This window comes from Chrysemys picta, chromosome 8, assembly GCF_011386835.1.
Source record: "Chrysemys picta bellii isolate R12L10 chromosome 8, ASM1138683v2, whole genome shotgun sequence".
NCBI lineage: Eukaryota > Metazoa > Chordata > Testudines > Emydidae > Chrysemys > Chrysemys picta.
In genome coordinates this window covers 31013686-31039956 of record NC_088798.1, presented here as the reverse complement: position 1 = coordinate 31039956, position 26271 = coordinate 31013686, and the positions used below count along the sequence as shown (strand labels likewise).

The following is a 26271-nucleotide window of genomic DNA, read 5'->3' as shown; positions in this document are numbered from 1 at the left end:
GATTTTCTTCCATCCCTGTCAGAAGTTGAACAGACGAACAAAACAGATTCTTCAGAGACAATTTTACACAGAGTTACATCCATCCAATTCAATTATAAATTAAATTGACTAACGAACCATAGCTCATTATGGGAATCAATTACTCAGAACTGTCTTTGGACCAAAAATGTGGAAAATAAAACATAATGGTCATACTTCAATATACCAGATTGTCAGTGTTTGAAAGCTCTGTTTTTCTCTAGCTTGGCATAACCCATCGCCAAAAAGAAATGATAATCATTTGTTTTACTGCTTGTAGAGATGTTCCTGTTTTATGAAGACTAGTTAATTCTTGAGTTTGATCTCTTTGGGACCAGCACCTCAGGCCTTTTTGAGATGACAGGCCAACCCTGGAGTAATGTCATCACATGGGGATCTTTCAGATCAACTTATGCAAATGTGTTATTAAAAGAAGCCACATTTTAGCCTCTGGTGCAACCCAAACAATAGTAGTAGAAAATGCTATGAGGTAGTATTGAAGGCATTTTATTAATAAAATCATTCTTGTGACACAGTAGTAGTTGGCACACCCCTCTGGAGTGTTTTCAGATGAAATGTTTAGTAAAAGTAAATGTAATATGGATAGAAAAACAAACTTTCTGGTTTAAGACTGGTATGAATTGATGATAAAGGATTATTTGGAATCCCCAAATAAAGCCTCTTAGTACAAAAGAACGGCAACACAGAGAATAACCGTTTGTTAGAGGGAAATATATAGTTTAGACAAAATATGTATGTATATAAAATCTACAGGGAGACTCATATGTGCAATTCCATGGTGCATCAAAATACAAGGGTAATTCAAGTCCTCCTACACATCGTGAGCTTGCTGTGAAAGTGAAGAAACAAGAGCTTGTCTGTGACTTTTTCAGTTCTCTCTCGCCTCAAAATCTTCCCCATTGGGTACTATTTAGAGAAAAGCAAGAGAAGTTAACATTTCTTACAGCTCAAGTGTTCAGCCTCCAGGAGCTGAATCTCTAATAATGAAGCGTTTTCTTGATATAACTCATTTCTTTTCCAGCAGAGTTAAAGGGAAAATTGATCACTGGTGTAAAGCTGTTATAGCAACATACAAACAAGTTAATCCTAATCCTTGGAGTATAATTTAGTGCTGCATTATTACAAAAATCTTTCAAAATTGGCAACTTTTAAAATTCATATTGTATCATTCCTCAAAAGGAGGAAAGGAATGGGTGTTAATCAGCATCTCTTTAAAAAAAAAAGTAGATTTGTCTATAGCAAAAGTTATTTCCATGAATGAGACCAGGATTCAGAGGATGAACATTCTGATTTAGGGATTAGGGAGCAGGGTTCAGAAATCAAGGTTCAGGAATTAGGGAGCAAGTTCTCTTTGTTTTGCTTTAACTGAACAGTTAAAAATGTGGCTTTGCTGTACATTCCAATGAGCACAGAGAAATAAAGTCTCTTTCTTTCACTCATGTAGACATTATTTTTTATAATCTATCAGAATTTTAAAAGCATATTTCTAATATGCATCAAAAGTTGAATATTAATGAGTTGCATAAATACTTTGTATTAGAGACGTGCTCAATAGAATATCAGTGTTATCAGATGGCAAAGACTTTTCTCCATGGTAATTTTTCCCCATAATACCCTTATTGTACTGATATGCAAAGAATTCTAGTTTGAGGGTTTGAAATGAGGCTTGCATTACATTACTGTAGTTCTTGGCAAACTCTTCTGCTGTTTTAATTTTAACCAATTAGAAGAGCCAATCTTCTTTAGTTCAGAAGTATATTAAAAGATATCACATTCAAAGGCTGGACATGCACTCAATTAATTACTGGTGTCCAGCTAAAGGTCTACCATTAGCTATCACCATGACAACCTTTGGTAGACCTCTACCCACCTGTTGCAAGATAGAAACAGCATTAGGCAGTTGGTTCCCGCACTAGGCCTCCCTGTGGCCTGTGGGGAATTTGTACTAATTAGAATTAGTTGTCCTTCTGTAGTCCAGCTCCTGACACAAATTGCATTCTGTAGCTTTTTGTTCCACTTGAGTTCACAGACAAAATAGCCCGTGCCATGTTTGAAATGAAGCAAGGCAATATGAAAGGGTTTTGTATAATTGGTTAATATACTTTAACATTTTAACTAATATCTTCAGTGTTGGTTTCTTGCAAAGAAACATGTTTGCTTTCTTCTTCTTGCACTTAATAATTATTTGTGATTGTACAGAGGGTAATTTTAATGCAAGCTTGTTCAGGTGTCATTAACTCATCGTCGGGCTTGACTGCATGTGGAACAAAATAAGTGACCTTTAAAAATGATAGTTTGAAACACACCCTGTGGTAATGGTGAACTGCAGAAGTACAAACTGCACTGGGAAAGAGCCTTTTCACACTTACCAGGAGAATAACTTTATTGAATCCTAAAACCAATAAGGAAACTTGTAAAAAAAAAATGTGGAAAGGGCAGTCAAGTGAGGTAAAGAGAGTATGCTGCAGCATGTTGGGGAAAATATGGATAAAAACATATCCTAACTTCTGCTGTTAATTTTTTTATTCATAGGCCATTGCTGGCAATGAGGCATGCCTCGCCCCACTGTTAGAAGGATTAAACAATTTCAAGTAGCTGGGTACGCAAATAGCAGCATATATTGGAAGGAGCACTTTATGTGCAATACTTGATAGTCTTTCAGATTGCTCTCATTAAACAATATAAAAGTCTGGTATGTCACCAGAGCATGGGCCCCAAAATGCATTCCTCATCTTCAAAATAGAACTGGAATTGAATGAAGAGGGAAATTAACCACTATAATATGGCATTGTGGGAGTTGAAAAGATAGCGTGAACTGCACCAAGCAATGTGGATCATGAACACCATGAATGTTGCTATGTAATGACTCCAACATTGACCTTTGCATCAAACTGATGACATTTTGAGCATACTGAGAAAGTGCAGTTTATACTCCAAGAGTTTTGAGAATCTGTATAACTGGGCCTTCATCTTCAAGATGGAGCTAGAGCTCAGGGAGAGTACAGACCCCAACAAATTGCTCCCCATCTTGATAGTAGCCATTTTCTGCTGGCATGAGCTGGATTAAAGAGTTCTAGGACCTTCATTTGCCACAGACTATACACCACACTAAAGGCTCAGTTATGCCACTCCGCAGGCTGAACTGTGCTGGGAGAAAGGAGGAGGTGCCGGAGTGGCGGTGTTGGAGGTGGGGGAAGGGGTTGTTAAGAAACAATGTCTCATGGGTGCTGGACAGAGCACAGTGAGACAAGTTACATCTTTAAAAGGTGGTGTAAGAGTTCCCCCACAGCACTGTGGCAGATCCTTGGGGGGGAGGGACTACGTGCCTCATCCACATCCAACTCAAAAGTCGCCCTGCTGGGGCCAATTGTTGCTTTGGGCAGTACCTGCTGACCCCCTCCTTTGCAAACTGGAGCACTGGCCATGCCTGCCTTCTCTGTTCTCTGCTGGGTGGGCCCCTCCTGCCTTTGGTACACAAGGGCAAGGAGAGGAATAATTTAGCTCTACAGTCAAGGGCCAGCCACACTGTAGAGTTTCATGGGTCACATTTGGCCCACGTGTCCCACATCAGTCACTTCTGGATTAGTGACTACTGCTATAAACAATTCCTCCTTATTTACATCTCATTATAACGCCCTAAAGTCCAAGAGCCTTATTGTGGGGAGGGGGGTGGAGGGAGCACTCTGTAGTTGAGGGTCAAAGCAGATGCTTGTTAGCTCACAGTATATTTAGTCTTCTCTGTATGACGTTTCTAGTTTGTTTTTCAGGCAGAGGGCCATTTTCCTGAAAAACTACCAGGAAAGCATGTTTGAAAGCGTGTTGTAAAAGGGAGAATAAAATCATTTGTCAAAATTGTATGAATTTGTAATTCATAATAGGCAACAGGCAATTTAAGGAAATAGTTTTCTGCTACTGACACTGCTGTCAAAATAAATGTGGGGAAGATAATTATAGTAATTAACAAAATAGTTAATTACACTTTGTCATGAGATAAACTTCATTTTGATTTCTGATTAGGAGTCGATCAATACCAAATGTCTCACTGTACATATCTGATTGTTATAGCAAGGCTAGGCCAAAGGATATGTATCAGTTTTTCAAACAGCGAAGAGTAACAGAAAAGTATTACATCAGTTGCTCTGCAGCACTAATCCTTGAATATATATCTTCAACCGCTTAACAGTGAAATCTTAGGTTGCATTTTGCTGTGTGCCAGTTGAGATTCTCATGCATCTGGACATTTTTTTTTCTGATAAGGGCATTAACTTTCGCATTGGAAAATGACCTCAAAGAGGTTGTGCCATAAATTTGTAGCCAATTCTGCATAGTTCAGGTCTGTGTGATACAAAAGAAAACAAAATCCCCATTGGACTGGATGAATAAAAGCAATATTCACATAACATTAGGATGATTATTTCTTTTACAACAGGCTTTTATAAAATTGTAGGCTCAGGGGGAGACTGGTGTTCCTCTGAGATAGTTACCTCAGAGGAACGAGTGTATGTGTTTGTCAGTTGTGGCCTTTATGGCATATGTTTAGCCTGAAATGAAGGTCCAAGCACTTGGAAAATGACCAGAAAAAAACCTGATATATAGCTATTTATATTTACTAATTGATGCGGCTATATAACCTCTCAAAGATATTTGCAGCCTTAAATCAAGTCATTTGTGCTAGTTTTCTACCAGTTGCAGTCTACCAATTACAGTTCCTCTTTTTGCAGTCTCAATAAGAAAAATAAATAAAGATGAAGGAAAATGTTGTGATGTTTTTATGAAGCAAAATCCTGGTCTAGTGCTAGGACTTCCAGAACCACATGTTCCCAGCTGCTCATATTCTTCCCCTGTGTCCCACAATTCTGAGTGCAGGAGAAGGATCTTCTTTCTCATCTATTGTTATCAATTACCATAATGTACTGACTGGTAAGACTCTGATCCAGCAAAGAATTTAAGACCATCCGTAATTTTGAATGTGCAAGTACTCCAGTCAAAATCAACTCCCATAGACTAGCACTGCCTGTTCCATGTTCATAAACATTGCAGTTATTTCTGACATTAGAAAAAATGCTGACCCAAACCACAACTTGCCAGATCAGAGCTCAGGGATGATGGTCTAGCTCTGATGCAGTCTTAGTGACACGCACTCTGTGATTGCTTACAAGGACAGGCTTTACTAAAGTTTGCTTGAAAGAGGACGAGATTATTTTTATTTTCCTGTTTCTCTTATAGCACCCTCTAAAACTTTGGGTTCCTCTGCCCAAATGCTCATGTCATCTTGGAGGCCAGGATCTGAGAATCCAGCCAAGCTGTGCTTTTTTCAGGACACCAGGGACAAAGATGGTTTTAAGCCACCTTCAGACTCTGCTGGTCCCGGAGCCAGGATCCTACACCTGGGAGGAATCTCATTGATGTTAGAAGTGAAGTCCACAGGATTCCATGGATGTGCACAGGTCTATGCTAATTTAATGCAAAACAATACAAGTAGGAGAGAGAGGGGGACAATAACAGTAATAAGAACATGTTTACCTAGGTTAACTGCGTGCATGACTTGATGGTTCTGATTCACTCAAAAGTTGTCTTCGTAAATAAATTCCAGCAACATTGAGCATACTTAAGGTCTCTCTGAAGTCAGTATGAGTTTTTTCATTGACTTCAATGGGAGCAGGAGCAGGCCAATTGTTATGGATCAGTAGATAACAGCCATAGGTTTTCTATAAGCTGTCATGGGATAAGAGGGAAGATCCTCTCATGGATTGGTAATTGGTTAAAATATAGGAAACAAAGGGTAGGAATAAATGGTCAGTATTCAGAATGGAGAGTCCCCTAGGGGGTCAGTACTGGGACCAGTCCTATTCAACATATTCATAAATGATCTGGAAAAAGGGGTAAACAGTGAGGTGGCAAAATTTGCAGATGATACAAAACTACTCAAGACTACTTCGCAGACTGTGAAGAACTACAAAAGGATCTCTCAGAACTAGATGACTGGGCAACAAAATGGCAGATGAAATTCAGTGTTGATAAATGCAAAGTAGTGCACATTGGAAAACATAATCCCAACTATACATATAAAATGATGGGGACTATATTAGCTGTTTCCACTCAAGAAAGAGCTCTTGCAGTCATTGTGGGTAATTCTCTGAAAACATCCACTCAATGTGCAGAGGCAGTCAAAAAAGCAAACAGAATGTTGGGATCATTAAGAAGGGGATAGATAATAAGACAGAAAATATCATATTGCCTCTATATAAATCCATGGTACGCCCACATCTTGAATACTGCGTGCAGATGTAGTCGCCCCATCTCAAAAAAGATATATTGGAATTAGAAAAGGTTCAGAAAAGAGCAACAAAAATGATTAGGGGTATGGAACGGCTTCTGTATGAGGAGAGATTAATAAGACTGGGACTTTTCAGCTTGGAAAAGAGACGACTAAGGGGGGATATGATTGAGGTCTATAAATCATGACTGGTATGGAGAAAGTGTTATTTACTTTAGGAAGTGTTATTTACTCCTTCTCATAACACAAGAACTAGGGGTCACCAAATGAAATTAATAGGCAGCAGGTTTAAAACAAGCAAAAGGAAATATTTCTTCACACAACGCACAGTCAACCCATGGAACTCTTTGCCAGAAGATGTTGTGAAGGCCAAGGCTATAACAGGGTTAAAAAAAGAACTAGATAAGTTCGTGGAGGATATGTCCATCAATGGCTATTGGCCAGGATGGGCAGGGATGGTGTCCCTAGCTTCTGTTTGCCAGAAGCTGGGAATGGGCGACAGGGGATGGATCACTTGATAATTACCTATTCTGTTCATTCCCTCTGGGGCTCCTGGCAATGGCCACTGTCGGAAGACAAGATACTGAGCTAGATGGACCTTTGGCCTGACCCAGTATGGCCGTTCTTATGTTCTTATGTTCATTCCATAGACTTTGTCGCAAAATCCACCCAGTCTGACAGAATAGTGCAGCAGAATCAGAGCCTTTGTTATTTTAGAAAAATATTTTTTCTAGCCTGCATGATTGCACAGATAAACTTCCAAAAGCAATCCTCTTCCTGAGTCTGTTAACAGCCTGCAAGAGTAACTCATCACAATGAGATGTTAATTCTGAAGGCTATGATGCCAATTTAAACCAATTTTTTCTCAGGATTATTGTTCGCCAATATGCTTATCCAACATTATTAGAAATTTGCAGCTGCAGATATTGGGAGGTGGGTGAAGTGTGACAGCTGCTGTCAGAGGTTGTTGATTTGGTGAATTAGGAATTAAGGCCTCCCAAAAATTTCAAGTCATCTCTGTCCCTACTCCCAAAAGGGCAAGGAAGTTGAGTTGCATCCACTACCCCAATACCAAAAGTCTCAGCTGCCTCCTGTGTGCTGAAAACTCAAATCCACCTTCCACACTTTCTATGGCACCTAAAACACCAACGTTCCAGTACTAAGCTGTCAAACCACCAGCCCATCCAATTGTGTCTACAGTGCAGGTATGTGCTGTAAAAACCAATCTGCTGCAGAATACAAATTGTAAGTGCAGGGACAGCATATAACAGAAACTAGGAACCTTGTTACAGAATTTAGGGGCCAGCTGTCTGCAGAGTACATTGGGCCTTAGTAACAGCATTGTGATGCTATTGCAGCATAAAACAGGGCTCGAAAGGTAAACAGTGAACAAGGAGAACTTCCCCTTCCCTGCTGTCCTCTCCCCAGATGTATGGTGTTCGATTACTTAATTAATTTTAACAACGGAAATGACATTTCCCCCTTCGTCTGTGCCTTGTGTTGAAAGGGTGCAATGTACAAATATCAGTTTCAATATATGAATCCTCAAAAGGAATACTGGGCCTGACCCTGCTCTCACTGAAACCACTGGCAAAACTGCCATTAACTTCATTAGGAAGAGAATCAAGACTATAAATTTAAATGATTAGTTTTTCTTCAGGAGCATTGTAATCAATCTGTGATGTATCCAATATCTGCAAAGCTGTTAGTGAAAGCTAAGAAATGTGCAACTTTGTTTTAAGGCGCCCTTTATATGCCACCAAATGTAAAAAAAATCTAGGTGAAAATGTATAATTAGAGCATTCTCTAATTGGTATTAAAGGAATTGGGATTCGGGGTTAATAATGAAATATATATATAAGCAAAAACACTGTAAAATGCTGATAGTTATGGAATAAACTCTTAACATGAAGTGGCTACTTAAAATAGATGACCAAAGAAAGAACAATTGAGGTGGGTAAATGAAAGGAGACCTTGCAAGTTACAGCATACCCAAAAAACAAAACAAAAAATCCTGTGCAAACTGTACTGTCTTGGGGTGAGGAAGAGGTGGCTGATAAGTTTATTTACACTTTTAAAAAGCATTGCCAATCCCAATTCATCAGTTACTGTCTTGTGACAAGTTATTCATTGTTCACTGTTAGAAACTAGAAGTTACATAGGAAGCATGATTGGTGATAGCTTCTCTATTTCAATATGGTATAATAGAGATAACACAGTGCCCAAAAGCTCTACAGCCGCCTTTTTGTCTGCTTTGTCTCTTTTCATTACTCTATCAGAATCTTCATTTAATATAATCCAAAAAAGCAAGGTAATTGCTTCACTTATCAGTTATCATCGCACTCGCATACTTATCATGTCAAAATTATTTATGTGGATGGCCAGGTTGATCTTGCTGCATTTAGAAGCTTAAAATTTGAATAACTGTTCTGCCAGTTAGGTTATCAAAATTGCAGAATAAGCAATGAGTTTCTTCTTTCTGGATTTTTAAGTGAAAATAGAGAGCGTCTCATTGCAGGACTAGTTTATTCAAGGCTCAGTGCCGCTCCAAGGAGACTTGTAGCAGTTCCGTAGCCTGGCACTCCCAGAGGAGGGGGCACACTTTGTTAACTAGATGGGCAGTAAATAAAGCAATATGAAGATGGTATGATGCAAATGGAGGCAACAGAGTGAGACTTAAAGGTTGGTGATAAGGCCCCAAAGTGGAACGGTCGTTTACAGACCTTACAGACTTTGCTTGATTTTTCACCCCTTTTGAAACAAATGTCTCAGTGCTTTTTTCTGTATCCTTTTTCTTCCTTTCTGGTTTTAAAATGCATGGGGCTTTAACAAAACTGTGCAACTTAGGCCAGAAAGACATTCAAAGCATGTTTTTTTAAACATAAAATACCCCAAAATCTCTTTCAGCTAAATGTTTGGACACTGTGGGGCACTCTCACAGATCTTGGGAGACAGACCTGTCCTCGCTTACAGACAGCCCCCCCAACCTGAAGCAAATACTCACCAGCAACCACACACCACAGAACAAAAACACAAACCCATGAACCTATCCTTGCAACAAAGCCCAATGCCAACTCTGTCCACATATCTATTCAAGTGACATCATCACAGGACCTAATCACATCAGCCACACCATCAGGAGTTCGTTCACCTGCACATTTTCCAATGTGATGAAAATATATATATATATATATATATATATATTTATCTCATAGAACTGGAAGGGACCCCAAAAGGTCATCAAGTCCAAGTCCAGCCCCCTGCCATCACTAGCAGGATCAAGTACTGATTTTTGCCCCAGATCCCTAGGTGGCCCCCTCAAAGATTGAACTTACAACCCTGGGTTTAGTAGGCTAATGCTCAAACCACTGAGCTATCTTTCCCCATATATGCTGTCATGTGCCAGCAATGCCCCTCTGACATGTACATTGGCCAAACTGGACAGTCTCTATGCAAAAGAATAAATGGACACAAATCTGACATCAGGAATCATAACATTCAAAAACCAGTAGGAGAACACTTCAACCTCTCTGGTCACTCAGTAACAGACTTAAAGGTGGCAATCTTGCAACAGAAAAGCTTCAAAAACAGACTCCAATGAGAAACTGCTGAACTTGAATTAATATGCAAACTAGATACCATCAATTCAGGTTTGAATAGAGACTGGGAATGGCTGAGCCATTACACACATTGAATCTATTTCTCCATGTTAAGTATCCTCACACCTTCTTGTCAAACTGTCTGAAATGGGCCATCTTGATTATCACTACAAAATATTTTTTTTCTCCTGCTGATAATTGCTCATCTTAATTAATTAGCCTCTTAGAGTTGGTAAGGCAACTCCCACCTTTTCAGTTCTCTGTATGTGTATATATATCTCCTTACTATATGTTCCATTCTATGCATCCAGTAAAGTGGGCTGCAGCCCACGAAAGCTTATGCTCAAATAAACGTGTTAGTCTCCAAGGTGCCACAAGTACTCCTGTTCTTTTTATAAAAAACCCTAGCACAGACAGATAATTTTCCTGGAGCTGGACAAATAGAACAAAAAGTTATTTGCAAGCATTTTGGTCCATAAACACAGTGAGTTCATGCTCCTGTTATACATGAATCATGTTAGTCCGACAACCAGTGATTTCTTCATGGAAGCCCTTAATGATTTGCAAAGTCTTGTGAATTTTAGCATGAATGACTTCTCTGAAAATTCATATCAGAAGGTACATTATTTGTTATTCACTATTTGTCATTCTTTTGTCTAAAAAGTTTCAGTTATTTACTTTGGGAGCAGAAGCAATACCATGTGACTTAGAAGACCAATCACACTGAATAAATGACAAGTGGATTATTAAGGACCTGGAACAATTCAAAAACCATCTGGAGGCTGAAATTTGTACACATGAGCTTCAGCAAATATTGAAAAAAGGGCTACCTTTGGATAACTTATTAATAATAAATGGTCAGAACAATCTTTTATTATTATTATTATTATTATTACTGCACAGCTAAAAAAAATTAAGACAGGCCCTATCAGAAAAAGAAATGTAGATGTCCTGATGATTCCACAAGCTCTATGTAGCCGCTAAGCCAATTCAAACTGGGCCAATCTATTCAAAGGTCCAGAACACAAAGACAATAAAGCTCAAACTCAGCCCTTCGGGGGATATTGTGGGGAAACTGGTCAGGGTGTGAGAGAAGTGAAAGCACATTTACACTTCCTTCTCACTCCCTGTACACCACATCTCACAGTTTCAGTCAGTCCTTCTCTTCCCTCCAGCCTACCACCACATACCATTGAGAGTGATAATAGCTACTACAGCAGGGGTCGGCAACGTTCGGTACGCGGCTCGCCAAGGTAAGCACCCTGGTGGGCCGGGCCAGTTTTATTTACCTGCTGACGCGGCAGGTTCGGCCGATCGCGGCCCCAACTCACCACGGTTCGCCATCCCGGGCCAATGGGGGTGGTGAGAAGCCGCAGCCAGCACATCCCTCAGCCCGCACCACTTCCCGCCGCCCCCATTGGCCCAGGACGGTGAACCGCGGCCAGTGGGGGTCGCGATCGGCCGAACCTGCCACGTCAGCAGGTAAATAAAACTGGCCCGGCCCGCCAGGGTGCTTACCCTGGCGAGCTGCGTGCCGAACGTTGCCGACCCCTGTACTACAGTCTTTGGGATGTAGTAATTCTCTTGTAAAGGTTTCAGTAGAGAAGGAAAGGGACTTGGACATCTGGATTGCAATTTCTCTATATGCTCAAATACTATGTGGGCTAATCAAAGATCCTGCACTCAATTCAGCCCTTGTGTCACCTTCGTGGCTTGAATTTCAGGACCATAATAACATTTTGATCCAGTCGTCTTGTATCTTCCATCTTATGTGCAATTTTATTTACCATACACCTGAACAGCAGGGATTCACATTCAACACGCATCTCTTGCAATGATCATTCATTCAATTAGTGGCAAACAGCAGAGAATAATGGTAGTAATGTTTTTTCCCAATCTTGTTTCCCTGGAGTTTCTAAAATATATTTTACAAGTGTATCCATGCAGTCATTATCCAGATGATGTTATGGGTTTTGTACCTTCACCGTGTATTTGATTGAAACATCATAACTCTTTCCATGACAAAGGCTTATAATATTACAGATGCAAAGAACACTGAGGTCAATAGTTGACAGCTGGAAGTTGGAGACACGCAATGACAATATTTCCCAAGTTATTACAAAAATATTTAACTGAACAATGATGGAACGAAGTCAAAAACCTAGTAAACATTAAAAGTAAACACAATTGTTACAAATTTAATGAAATATTCTACTGTCTTTGATGTGACAGTTGATCTGTAAGTCTTTCAATTTCTCTGTTTTAATATCAGCATTTCCTCAGTCTAAACCTTTTTGAGACAGTAGCGGTTTATCTCAATTATTGCTTTTTCTCCATCAGTCTTTACATATAATCTCATTTGCCTTTATGGATACTGTAACCCTTCTGAACAGCTTTTAACCTTTTTAAAAATCGCCTTGACCTGCCAGGCCCAAAGTTTTGTTGGGGTTTTTTAATGCAATATTGAATAATAGAAATTGGATAGTTGAGTGCTTTTCTAACAAGAGGCCTGCATGTAAAGCTTTAAAGTCTAGAACAGAATTTTTGTCTGAATAATAATAATAAAAAAATTAAAATACCTCTGTGTAGTTTTCTGCTAGCAAAGGACCTTCAGATTTGACCTCCATTTCAGTGGCAGCATTGTAGCCTGTGTCACCACAATATTAGCTTTATCTTTTCCAAGGAAAAAGCTTTCTTTGTACAGTAGCACATTAGCTTCAAAGAGCACTTACCTCAAGAGTCCAGCTCATCCTTCTGGTAAATTTAAGATACTGTCTGTTTCAATCATGTATAATGTAGATGACTTCAAGTCTAAATGTTACAAAGCCAGCTTTATGTCTGCTTTCTCTTTTCTGACCACCCTATCAGTTTTATTTTCTCATTTTGTACATATTGGAGATGCAGGCCAATGGAAGAATGACACATGAGCATGAGTAGCCCCCTGACAAACTTTCTGTACTGGAATAAAACTTTGTAGCTGTGTGTTTCTCAGACTGCAGTGGAAAGGAGCCTCCAGCGCAGTATATCACCTACTGGGTTACTGGTATGCTCCTTGCATAGCAAACCTTGCCTAGTCTTTGCTGCACCTCACTGCACTGGGCATAAAACACAATCTATACAGCTATACATTTCTGTTCTCAGCTGCTCCATTGTTTGAAATGTCAGCTGACATTTTTGTCTACTAGCTTGCAACTGAGAAGGGAATTTACATTTTCTAAACCAGCTGGCATCATGCACAACATGCAGCAGCACCCTGGAAGGTTTTCCCCCAGTGAAGCTCTGCACTGTTGACTGTCACTCTGTGATAAGTGTACCAACTCAATGGCGCAAAGGTTTTCAGAAACCCTCCCTTGAGCTATCATTCCAATAAGCAACTTTTCCTCTTTGCCTCCTCTCCCACATACACACACAGTTTGAACAACAAATGCCAGAAAGTCGCTTCTCCCTATGATTACAATTACCTATCCCAACCAGTGATGCTTAAAATTGAACTATGGTTCATGAGAGCAGTAGGCTATACCTATGAACACCCTAATGTGTTAAATAACCACGCCAGGTAGTGTTACATGTGTCTAGCAGCAACTACTTAAAGAAACCATCTGCCAGCAGGGGTTAGTTTTCTATTTTAAGTTCTCATACTTGTAGTTTTAAGGGGAAACGATGTGTTTAGGAAGTCAGAGATTACTTTCAAGCTACATCTCCTTAGACCCAGCAGTAGCAAAAGTGCTCATAACAGAGCATGTTTAAACTGAAACTAGGGACAAGAAAATCTAGCTGCAGTGATCCTGTCCTGGATGAACACTCCCAGTCACGTGAATAGCTCAGGATTTACATGGAAGTTTCTTTCTACTGTTTATGAATTATTTTACCTGAAATATGATTGCCTTGAATGATATCTATTTTGAGCGTGTAACACTGCAAAAGTAAACTTGAACAAAAAGAGATATTTATTCTTCAGATTTAAAATTAATTTCCTGTATTCCTCTGTTTTTTTTATCCTATCTAAGCTGTAACTTTATGAAAAGAAAAATGAGAACCTATTTCTTTACACTGAGACCAGTATCAGATGAAATATAAATGTAATCATTTCTATAAATGTTAACCCACTGCTACAGTCAGGCCCAGAACTAAAGATTTGCAGACTGTTTTAGGTTAGGTTACCGCTCCTCTCCCTGTTAGGTAATCCAGTGTCATTTAAGCAAAATAAATTGGAACTACTCAAGGAATAAAAAGAGGTGAAAGTGCAGAATCTGGTTTGGATAAAAGTTTAATTCTTCAGTTCCAAGTGACATAGCCCTTACAGGAAGCAGAGCAAATTCAGACAGGAGTGGCCAAGTAATGAAGATGGATGCATCTTGTTATCAGCAAACCATTTACTAGGGCTTGATGTAACCTTAAACATTGCAGATAGCTCAATGGCACTTGCCACTATGCCTCTAATTAATGAATAGCAGGCCCTAAATTAACAGTGTGCATTTACAGATGAATGCTGGGCGCTCATTAAATGATGTTCAAATATCAAATAGTAATTCCTTCTGGATTACTGTATATGGTGTTTGTTAGCTGGGAGTTTCCACAAGAGGGTTTATGTGGTCAACTGCTACAAGTCCAGGTGCAAAGCAGCAAAGGGTATAGTTCACAAGCAGAGGGCAAGATGGAGTAGCTATAAACCATGCACTGTAACACCTGTGCAGTAATTTCAGGAGGACTGGAATGATCCTTTGTCCAATTGTAACTGCAAATAAAAAGGGCTTGAATTCCTGACTAAAACCTGTTCTAAAACCTCCATTTTGTATGACCCTCTTCTCTCAGCACCCACACTAGCCCATTCAGGGGCAGCCTGGAATGTACATTTTGGGGGGGGGAGGTTAGATGATGCCTAGCTTTAATTAGTGAAGGGCTAATTCAAGTCCTGTTGCACGTGAGCAAGTGTCGTGGCTGAAGCAGGTTATGCCTCACATACCATCTCCACAGATGAGAGGGGAAAATGGATAAGGAGTTCAGCATTTAAGCTGTGCTAAGATGCTCACATGCCAATCAGAAATGTATTTTAAAACAGTGCTAATTATTCAGTTTGTCCTGTGTTATTTTCTCAGGGTTACAAGTGACCAAAGGTGGAGCTATAGGAAATGTAACACAGCATGTAGCAACATTTGTTATAACACAACTATATTATAGCAATAGTCACTTAATCCATATAATGCACTGAAATACAACATAGATAGGGCAGTAACTGGTGAAACTCAGGAGTAACTCCATTGAGTTAGTGGAGTTATGCTGGTGGAAAGCTGATGCAAGCAAGGTCAGAATCAGGTCCAAAATCTGAGAAATTAGAAAGCAGTTTCTTTAAAAATGGAAAGATAATGATGACTTTCTGGGACTGGATCCTGTCAGATTAGTAACATCAGCATTCAACAAAGCAAGGCTTTCTGTATTATGGAATTTCTCTTTTATGTGCCATCCAGCATTTATCACATGATAATTTCAGTGAGAGGAATTCTGGAAAAAGGAAGGGCCAGCAAATAAGTAGTGCTTTTCCAGGAGACAGCCTGTGCATCATCTCCTCTCAGGAACATTCTGCATATCACAAGAGTTATAATGTAAAACTGATCTACTGTGATGTAAAATTACTAATATGATCAGGCATTCCTGCAGGGTTACACACAGAAGAGAAACATCCACTCTGATCAGAGCTCACTTTCAAAAGAAGTCTAAAAACATAAGTGGTCGGAGTAAGATCCCATGCACATTCCACATAATACAGTGCCATGCATGCAGTTCCATTTATGGTCAAAATTAAGGACATTCACTTGTTTCTAAGGATTGTTCCCACGTGAGACTTGGATGAGTGCAAGTTAAGGAACGGGGCACTCCCATGGCCCCAGAGAAGCAGTTCAAAACTACTATTTGCAGAATGAACCACACCCCACCCCACCACCACACACAAACTTTTAGTTTTGAAAGCCACACTCGCTGCAAAAATATCTTACCTTGAGGTTTGCCACTGAATTTTCCTTTGTAATTAGTGGATAGAACTAGCTCGGAAAAGCAGCTGTTTTCCCTCTGCACCAGAGGCTTTTCTCATTCATCTCACCTCTGTTCAAAAGTGCTTGTTATTGTAATATGTTCAGTATATAATATACAATATGTGTGTCATGTGACAAAGGTAAAGAATCACAGCAAAAGTTACTTTCTTTTCTCACTGAACAGATAACTTTATTAGAATGAACAAAACAGTATTACCCCAGCAGGTGTGCTCCCTCTCATGCTTTCTCTGCTTCACTATAGAACTTCCCTCGAAAACTTTCCCTAACTCCCTTCCTTCCTAGCTTCTCGCTACCGTTTTGAAAAAAACGTTCTCAAAATGGCACCCATCATCTCTGATACAGTGTCAACTACTAGGGACTTCCCTGGCACATATTCTTTAACAGGTTGAAACCTCATCAAATGCCCAAGCAATATTTGGTATTTAGGATGACCTTCATATAGATCTTCACTGTTTATTAATAATGGTTTGAGTGTCCCTAGGCTCTGTTTGCCTAGCTGGGAATGGGTGACAGGGGATGGATCACTTGATGATTACCTGTTCTGTTCATTCCCTCTGGGGCACCTGGCATTGATCACTGTCGGAAGACAGGATACTGGGGTAGATGGACCTTTGGTCTGAACCAGTATGGCCGTTCTTATGGTCTGATAGAAATTATCAAGATCCTGCAAATATTTTGTGAAGTTCTTACATACCCATATTCGTACCCCACATTCTTTTCTGTGTAGGGGCATATCTGGTCGCAGCATCTGAAAGACATCTTGCCACTGACTTCCTATCATCTCTGTGTAGCATCCAATGATGCTGTAGACCTGGAAATATTGTAAAATGCAGTTCTGGAGATGTGGGTAGTAGATTTTTTAAGGTATGTCTACACTTCAGCTGGGAACAAGCTAGCAGAGCTCAAGCTAGCATGCTAAAAATAGCAGTGTGGACATTGCGGCTTTGGTGGAGACTCTGGCTAGCCACCCAAGCTCAGACTCGGGGTCGGGTGGGCTTGAGAGCCCAAGCTGCAGTGTCCTCACTCCTATTATTAACATGCTAACTTGAGTCCCACTACCACAAGTCTGTGTACCCAGGCTTGGAGGTTTGCTCCCAGGTGCAACATAGACATGCCCTTAGATTCACAAAACACACTCCTCTGGTTTATCACAGATCCACACATTTTTGGTTGGTGATATTTCAACCACAGCTTTGATTTTTTGGATCTGTCCTCTCCCTCATCATTTTTCAATCACGTATACTAAGAACTGTAGAACTTCTTGTGGTACAGTACATTAATTTTGATTTAGTCCTGCAAGCTAAATTGCCTTCAGAACTTGTTTTAACCATATGCTATGTTCTCGCTCAGACTTCCCACAGACTGAGATGTCATCCGTATACATTTCCACTCTCTCCAGGCCTTGCAGATTCCTCATTTTCCTTCAGAAGGTTTCTGAGACACTTTTGGTGCCAGACAGGAGGTGACAAAATCCTGGCACTGTCAAGGGGCAGCCAATCCACAATCTAGTAAAGAGGAGACTATTATGGTCTCCGTTAACTTGGATATTATGGCCTAATTCTCTCCTGCAATAGGGCTACTTTGCACAACATCAGTGATACAATGTGACCCTAAATTTGGCACTGCTGCCCATGAAAAGGATCTCCACAGTGAAGAGGAGTTGTGAAAAGGCTCTGATTAAAGGGCTATTCCCATGCTTTAACTGGGCCTCTGCCTCCTTTGTGTATTTTATTCCACGTCAGAATGAAATGCACATCGTTCTTTTCGGAATGAAGTCATAGTTATTCTTATCTCCTTCCTCAGCAAAGTCAAAGGATTTATACATGTTTTCAGCTTCACTCCCCATTACATAAATTAATGAGCTAAACTATCCTTTTCCACATTCTCTCTGGTTCAGAGTCAGGCAAAATGTTTTTTCCACTCAGATCATTCCATGGGCTTAACAGACTATCGGCCTAGTCCTTCACTGAGAAGTGATGGGTATTTCATGTATACTTGTGCAAAGTGGGTGTGCAAAGCTACCAAACCAGAACAGTAGTATGTATAAATGCTTTGCCCAGGTGTAAATAAATATATGCTAGATTTAAATCAGTGGAGAATAAGGCCATGAAAGTCATGTGGGGGTTCAAACTTTGGCATTCAAAGTCATGTGGAGGTTCAAGTTTGGCTGTACTGCAGACCTTCTGCCCCAAATTTACTCCAGCCCCATGGCTTCCTGGCACAGTTTTAAATGGACAATTTCACGATGAACCAGATCCTCCAATATGCCAGTATTCCAGTTCAAAGATGACCTAAAGCCAGTGGATCTAGCCTTGCATAAAAGAATGCTTGGATGGTGCAGAACTTGTAGTGCTACTTCTTGAGCTCTGTATCTCTGATTGAAACTGCTATTCTGGGACCTCATCAGTTTTCAAGTTTCTTGAGCTTTTCAGTTTAAGTTCTTGAGATCCTAAAAAAATTAAATTTATTAGGTTCTCCCCATTCCTTCTCCTCCCCTCTCTCCACCCAAAAAATAATAAAGAAATATCCAAAATCACAGGGAAGTGGGAAGATCAATAGGAAACTGTATCTTATTACCACATGCTACTCAAAACTATCCAGGACATTTTTCATGTGACCTGCAGATACAGTGACCTGTCTCGGAGTAGAGGGAAAGAGAAAGCAAGCATGGAAAGTGAGAAGGTAGAGAGAGGGATAGTGCTTGCTTATTTGGTTTCTGGGACTCATGATAGATATTAATCAATAAGAACACCACTAAGACCTCTCCTGGTTTTATAAACTGCTTCCTAGCTGCTCCTCTCTTTTTCTTGTTACTGCTGAAAGAGGTGGGTTTCACTCAGACTATCTCTCGAAATTGCTTTGGTCTTGTTTACTGGTTTCTGAAGACATGCTCAAGAACCACTTTTGGGGGCTAGGAGGTGTCTTTATACATTTTCAAGGACAGAGATTACAAGAAATTATCTACAAAGCAAGCTAAAATGGAAACAAGCCCCCCAGAAACATAAGATCCAAAACATCTCTCCATTGATAATATCTAAAAAAAAATACTAAGAGAGAAAAGGAGAAAAGAAAATCAAAAGTAGAACAAAGGAGGAAATGAAAAAACGGAACAGGCTGGGTAATAGCTGCATCTAATAGAAGCTGTTCTGTCTTCGGAGACAGCATATCGTTTACCATACCAGGACCAAGATACTTTAAGAAAGGCATTCATTTATCATAAAAACGATATGGGGTATCATGCAGACCAGCTGTGAGTCTCTCCAAGGGTAAAATAGACAGTATAAATTGTGTCAAAGTGTCAAGGGAGGGAGGGTCACGACTCTTCCAGTGCAGCAAAACAGTCCACTGGGCAGCAAAAAAAAACCCAGTGAATTGCAGGCTGCATTTAATCCAAGCTAATTCAGTTGAACAATAAAGCTCAACAGCACACAGCTAGGGGCCAGCCCAAGCCCAGATTTTCAGTACTGTGGCTGTTTCAGTTGTAGCGCCTGACCAGAAAGTGTGGCATTTGAGGCAAAACCCAAGAACAATAAATGAAAGGGCCCAAATTAGGGCATCTAAAACAATACTGGGACACAATAAGATTGCTATATTAACATATAGAAAAATACAGTCTCCAGGGCCCAGATTCTGTGCTGTCTGAATCAGTGTAGTAATGGAGTTACCCCCATTTATATCAGATGAACATCCTGCCAGAGATGTTTTTCATATTTGAATGGGAGGTTTTTTCTCAGCGTTGTTTACAACGAACCCTTGGAAGCTTGCAAGTGAAAGCTGTTTCCTTACAGAAGTTGTTTTTCCTCCATTAGACACACACACACCGGCATATTATTGTAGGATTGCTTATGTATACTAAGCTCCAGCCACGATATTTCTTAAAAACACACAAAGCATTTTAAGGGGAGACTGAATGACCCAAGGGACAGGAAACAAAGCCTTTAGGATTCTTCCCTAAAATAAGGTTAGATTTGCACTATATTATTGGTTCAAATCCAGCCAAGATTAACAGTGAGATGACAGCTCAGCAACAAATAATGTATGCATTCTGCTCAAAGAATATCAGTGAGCAGATCACATGATAATGGATTTTTCCACCATTCAGATATAGTAAACAAAATACCTTCTTGAGTATTTTAATCCATCAACTCATTACTCTAAATTTGAGCTGTGTTGCTTAGTTGTGATTGGTCAGATAAATCACGTGCCATTGTTTCTGACTGGATGAACCTGCATGGGCTTCTGGAGCAAAGATTTGTTTATGTGGATTGAACACTGGGTTTCCACAAATGCTTGTACACGTGATTTAGAAATTTGCTCTCCACAGACATGGTCACCAGGAAAAATACTGTTCAGTATTTATGGAATGTGAGCACAAACCGGGAGAATTCTTTTCAAACAAATATTGACAGTAAATTGCCCAGCAGTAGTAGTGACCAAAAAATCACTATTATCTGCCACCTGTTGAGTGGCCAGTGTAAAATCAATCAGTAGTTTTATTCAGATTCCTTAGTGTCCACATTGATGGACAATTGCTTGCATCACAAATGCCATATCACACTTTGCACACAGTCTCAGTCTCAAGAGAGGCCCTGCACTAAAACACATGGGTAATGAACTGACCTCTCACCCCTAGAACTGGTCCCTCCAGTCCAGTTCAGTGTTGACATATTTTTGTGGCCCCAGATATCAGTATTGTTCATTTCTGCTCCTTTCTCCCCGACCAAATATCAGAGCCACATAAGAAGCACACAGGGCTACTTCAGCCGTTCTACTAAGCCCCTGACCTCTGAATTGAAATTGCAGACTATATGCATTCATTATTTCCAGTCAGAGGCACCTGATCCAGTGGCTAGCACTTCACCTTAAAAAGTTAAGTTTTGATCAGGGACTAAAACTGAGCTTTCACCTAGGACTTACTTACCCCCAAACTAGTTCACCCAACCGTGTTATCTCTGAGAGACTCAGGCTGTAATGATTACACAGATACCTTCATTTGCCATACCTACACTGACCTCTTTACACAAGGATGAATGTAGCGGAACAGTTTCTCCGGTGTTGTTGTGACTAACTCTGGCATTCATATTGTCATTACAGTTCTGGTTAGGTCATGCTGTGTCATTTGGCTGTGAGCTGTAGGGGTAGTTATACTGGGGGATTTCTACTTAGAGGGAATACAATAGAGATAGGCTTTATTGCAAGAAATACCTATAAATATTAATAGTATTTTGTTGTCATCCATCTTTATTAATACAGCTTTTCCTCAATATTGGGCACATAGTGGACTATCTTCTTCCATTGTCACCTGTTCTCATGCAAGCATATTTATTATTGACTATGCAAGAAGAACTCCATTCTCAATATATGTTAAGATCCACCATGTACAGTTCAAGTCCCAGGTCAGTGATGCGGGGCAGGATTTAGCTGCAGACCTATATCTGTCTTTTAGACCCTCTGGTGCATTGAAATTGATTTTTTTTCAATCTTTGCATCCAGAATGTGCCCCTTGACCCATCTCATGAGAGAGTTCAAGTGAAGGAGATGAAAGCAGAGACTTTTTTGTCATCACTATGAGGAGGCAATTCCTCCCCTTCCCGTCTTTCAGATGAACTAATTCCTATCTGCTCCACATTGACGCGGGATGTCTTTTTGGCACGATGACATACGGTTTGGGAAAAGTGATTCTTCTGTGCTCTTTTGGAATTGGCACTCGGATATAGGTCCTGGCCAACCCAACCCAGATACTAGTTCTTTACTGCACAGTATGGAGTGAAGGTCTTCTCCTCTTGTATTCAAATGGGGCCTAATGCTGTGAGGTGGAGAATGCACATGACTGTTGGAGGAGCTGAGGATGCTCAGTACCTCCAGGAGCTGGCCGTCAGCTGCACTTCTTTTGCTCAGCCCAGCGGATTCCATTGTTCTCAAGATAAGAATTGTTTTTCACCAGAAACAAACTATCAAATGTTGAGGGTGTGGTTGTTAAACCAGCTTTCAGTTACAACTGACATTTGTGAGTCTAGTGCTGGAGGAGGCCATGTTGCTGAAAAATGATATTGTTTGTGATGTCAACAGTATGATAATTGTCAGCTCAATAGAAGAGTATGTGGATCCATTTCCAACCTGTTTTAATAATAGTGTAACAACAAAAATGCTTTCTCCAATGGTTAAAGGCTAGAAGCTTGTTTACAGGCTTTTCCACTGGGTTTGCCTATTGTCAGTGCCACGAATGGCATCAATTTTCAGCAAGACAACTGCCTCCAGCACTAGGATCGGAAACGCCAATTGTAATTAAAACTTTTTTTTAAGCAAATACGCCTCACAGTTTAATTATGGCAAGAAATGATTCTTGTTTTGTGAGCTCCCGGACTGTTAGTCTGAGCAAAAGTCCATTGGCATTCGGTATAGGAGTCCTGTCCTTGCTACCACACACTCCCCACTGGAAATTTACTCTTAAATAAAATCTGAACAAATTTACCGCACCCAGGTTAAATGTGCCGTAAACACTGATTATTTCTTGTGACCCATATTTAATCCTAACTATGGGCTATGTCTATTTTCCTCTCTGGTATTTTTACGTAATCACAATGTGAGTCACACTGCCTATCAAATGTGCAGAGATAAGCTACAGTCATTTCAGGTGCTTCTAAACAATGACAACGAAAAATAATCTCACAATAGCTAAATGTTTTCTATTTTCCAAAAGCTCTTATTGGTAACCTTTCTTCCTGCAATGCAGTTTTTGCAATCACATAGCAACACAGCCCTTGAAATAACTTTTTTGATACTCTAAGTATAAAATATGGAGTTTGGAGAAACCTATTCCACGCAAATGCTACCTGTTTAAATGCTAAATGGCATCAAAAGTGAAAATAAAAAAGAGTGATGGCTCAGTCGAGGAATCCATTACGTGTCTGGATGCTCGAGGTCCCCTCTTCAGTCAGTCCCTTCTCTTGAGTTTCAACAAAAATGACAGGCAAGTGGGTGTAGTGAAGTTAACTTGGCACAATAGATGTCCTTCTCCTAGCTTAGCCCCCACAATCCTTTACAAGAGTCAAGTTTGCTAAGAACTTTAGGCCCTATTCTGTTCTTTTGCACAGACATGCCCGCATCCTCATCTGACTGTGTACTGAGTATTGCCATTTCAGCTTTCATAATGTGCATTTGTGAATCAGCTTCTAGCATGGGCTTTCTTTAGAGATGGGTGAACCTGACTTGGTTCAGAAAAGAGATAGCAGTGAAGTAAAACCCATACATGAACACCCTTGAACTTTGGGGAATTTTAGATCCTCAGCTGATCTCTATGGGTTGGGTCATATCTTGTCAACAAAGCATACAAGAGTTTGAGAACTTACCAAAACCCATCTGAACTTTCTAATTCTCTTTTCCTTTACCTCCTTGAGACTCCAATAATAACCCTAACTCTCTCATCTAACCACCCTCCAACAGGTCCCTGTTCCCTCCTCCTTTCTTATGACCATCCAGTAAAATCTAGCTTCCATCCTCCTGATGCACAAGCCTTCTCTCTTTGCAGTCCTCTGCTGGGCCACTTGAATTCCTCCTAGCTCACAACACTCCAATAGTGCCCCTCTGCCTTTAGAAATAAGTTGCAGGACTGTCAACTGACCTGCCAGGTGCACCTAGCAGTCAATTAAAGTTCCTTATGCTTTGAGACTTTGCACCATTGTGTAGGATTCATGCCTCACAGTGCAAATAGTTTGAAATGACTAGCATCCAGATGCCTGAAGACATGGTGCCAAAGCTGCTGGGTCCTGCAATAGGATCATCAAAGGTAGGGGAACTTTATTGTCCATTCATGGAATGGAGAGGAAGGAGTTTTGTAGCTGGAGCATATTGTTATGTTCGGAAGGGGAAAGTAGAACTTGCTCAAGTCACAGCATTTGGATCCAGATCCAATTTTCTTGAAATTCAGGGGTAGTCAGCTCCAGGGTTTAGTTTGGGCCCATCTCTAGAGCAAATAAGACTCAGCTGGAGGGTCCTGGGCAGGGATGTAGCCAGGCAGTTTCTGGAGGTTGTGGGAGGGAGGTAGATGAATGCCGTAGGAGCCAGAGAGAAGCAAGAAAGTGGTGTTCGAGAAGTTCTCATATTTCTGGAATGGGCAGAGGTTTTACTCTTCCCAGACTGGCTTGCCTCTCTGAGACTTGTGCATTTACAATCCAGTTCAAATACGGAAAAGGGAGATCTTTTACTTTTCTTCTTCTATGGGCTGTGTACAATTCTCTGTGCGTATTTTACATAACTGCTTAATCTACAGCCAAGTCAAAGCCTCACTGAGAGAGGCAATATAAGGAAATTCCCAGAAGAACCTGCAATCACAAACTAAAAGGGTAACATAGTAAAGATGGTCCTTGTTAAGTTATGTCTCCTTGGAGGACATTTCACAATGATTGTCTGAAAATGGTAAGCTCTTCAGTGACATTGTCTTATTATGCATTTGTACAGCACATTGCATGGAGTGGCTGCAATCTTCACTGAGACCATTGAGAAGTTCCCGTATATAAATAATAAATTATTATCCCATGAGATTTCTTGCAATATTTCACAAGAAGCCATGTTGCCCTTTTGTAATCTCCATGCAATGTATCAGCAGGCTGTGTAATGTAGTCAGCAGTCCCTTCCCTGACTACTTAATCCAGGCCAGGATTTAAGACCCTGTGTGGTGACAATAGGTAGCACAGTCTGTCTTTAATTGGTTTTGGCGCTGAAGAGCCAGAGAGAAATCTAGAGTGCTGTCAGGGTCCAATGGCCACAGTTAAGAGCCCCACTTCTAAACATTACAACAGATGAATAGGGATATCACAAGATGCTGGTGGTTATCTCCCAAAAACAATGCTGTTCACCAGTGTTCCCACTGTATAGTAAGATGAATTGTAATAAGTCAAGTATATGTACAGCCCTCACTGATCGTAATGAAAAAATCCATGCGTAGGGTTATTATAATAACCAGGCCGAGTATGTTATTAAATTAATAATAATATTCAGATGCCATCTTCCATCCATTTCAGTGGCATATGATGTCGAGTGTGTTGTGCTTACAATAATTTTAGGAATTCATTTTTTTCCAAGTTCAGGAAGCTAACAACATGAGCTTTTTGCTTTGCACGTCATAACCTTTTATGTTATCGCTTGGTGAGATGAGGTGAAGACCCAGAGGCCCATAAATGGGAGACCGGAGGCCTGTGATTATGTTTGCACTGACCCAGTCATATCCAGCTTTACAGCATGCAGCACTTCTCACAAAACAACTGCACTCTGGGATAAGAGACACAGTGTCGCTTGTTCACTTGAGTCAGGTTAAATCTCTCTGGACTAGTGTAATCCAGAATGGGCATATTGAATTCAGTGATGCTACAGTGATTTACACCAGCTGAGGTCTTCAGTTGCTTTCCATTTACTACCTTCCAGTCTTGCCCTGCAGATCAAAAGAACATGGACACAGGTTCTTCTTTGGGCTAGGGCTGCTTTACACTGCACCAGTGTTGCAAAGTGTCCCTAAAGCCAATGTAACCAGCCACAGGAGGCTCCAGTCTGCTTAAGGGGATCTTCCAGTGGCATAAAGCTATTTAATGAGTTCTGAGCTATACCCCTCCTGCAGCCAACAGAAGGGTCAAGACCTGAGTAGCCTGGGACTTCCTGATCCCCAGGTGCCATGAGAGTCCCTTGGAGCTAATGGCTGCTGGTATAATGTAGAGCAGCCTACAGATGGCTGTAATTTACACCAGGAGTAGGGTGACCAGACAGCAAGTGTGAAAAATCAGGACCGGGGGTGGGGGGTAATAGGAGCCTATATAAGAAAAAGACCCAAAAATCGGGACTGTCCCTATAAAATCGGGACATCTGGTCACCCTAACCAGGAGACTGGCCTACCATGCAGCTGTCCCAGGACCAGGTGAGCACAAAAATGTCTGAGGGCCAGCATTGCACGTGCATGCACACACACACACACACACACACACACATCCCTTCCCAAGTCATGCTATGTGCTTCGGTCATGGGTCAGCGCTGTGATCTCATGTCACTGCAACATTGTATTGCATAAAACTGACATAACATGACACTGTCAACTCATGATGCAGATGAGATTTTTCTTATCACAGTTCCATCTGGGTTTGTTTTGTTTTTTAGTCTGGCAGCATGCTGGACTAAGCCATCACTTTTGGGAACTGTCCTGAAGAAGTCATGAATTGGGGCTATCCTCTACTCCTTCACCCCGCAGTGCAAATTGCAACATGCAGTGACTTTATAATGGGGTGAGGATATCAATTCAGTATAATTTAACTCAGGAAGCAGATTT

The 26271-nt window shown here is 40.6% G+C and overlaps 1 protein-coding gene across 7 annotated transcripts in view; it reads left to right on the top strand.

Annotated features, from left to right (window-relative positions):
• Positions 1–26271, top strand: part of LOC101947507 (uncharacterized) — a 186425-nt gene that overhangs the window by 133786 nt on the left and 26368 nt on the right. The window contains exon 5 of one of the 7 annotated variants that reach the window (XM_065554199.1): positions 5266–8228. The exons of the other annotated variants lie outside the window; for them this stretch is intronic. Within the exon in view, the coding sequence (XP_065410271.1) occupies positions 5266–5275 (10 nt within the window). The 3' untranslated portion in view covers positions 5276–8228. Of the gene's footprint in view, positions 1–5265; positions 8229–26271 lie in introns of those variants that run through there. 7 annotated transcript variants of the gene reach the window in all.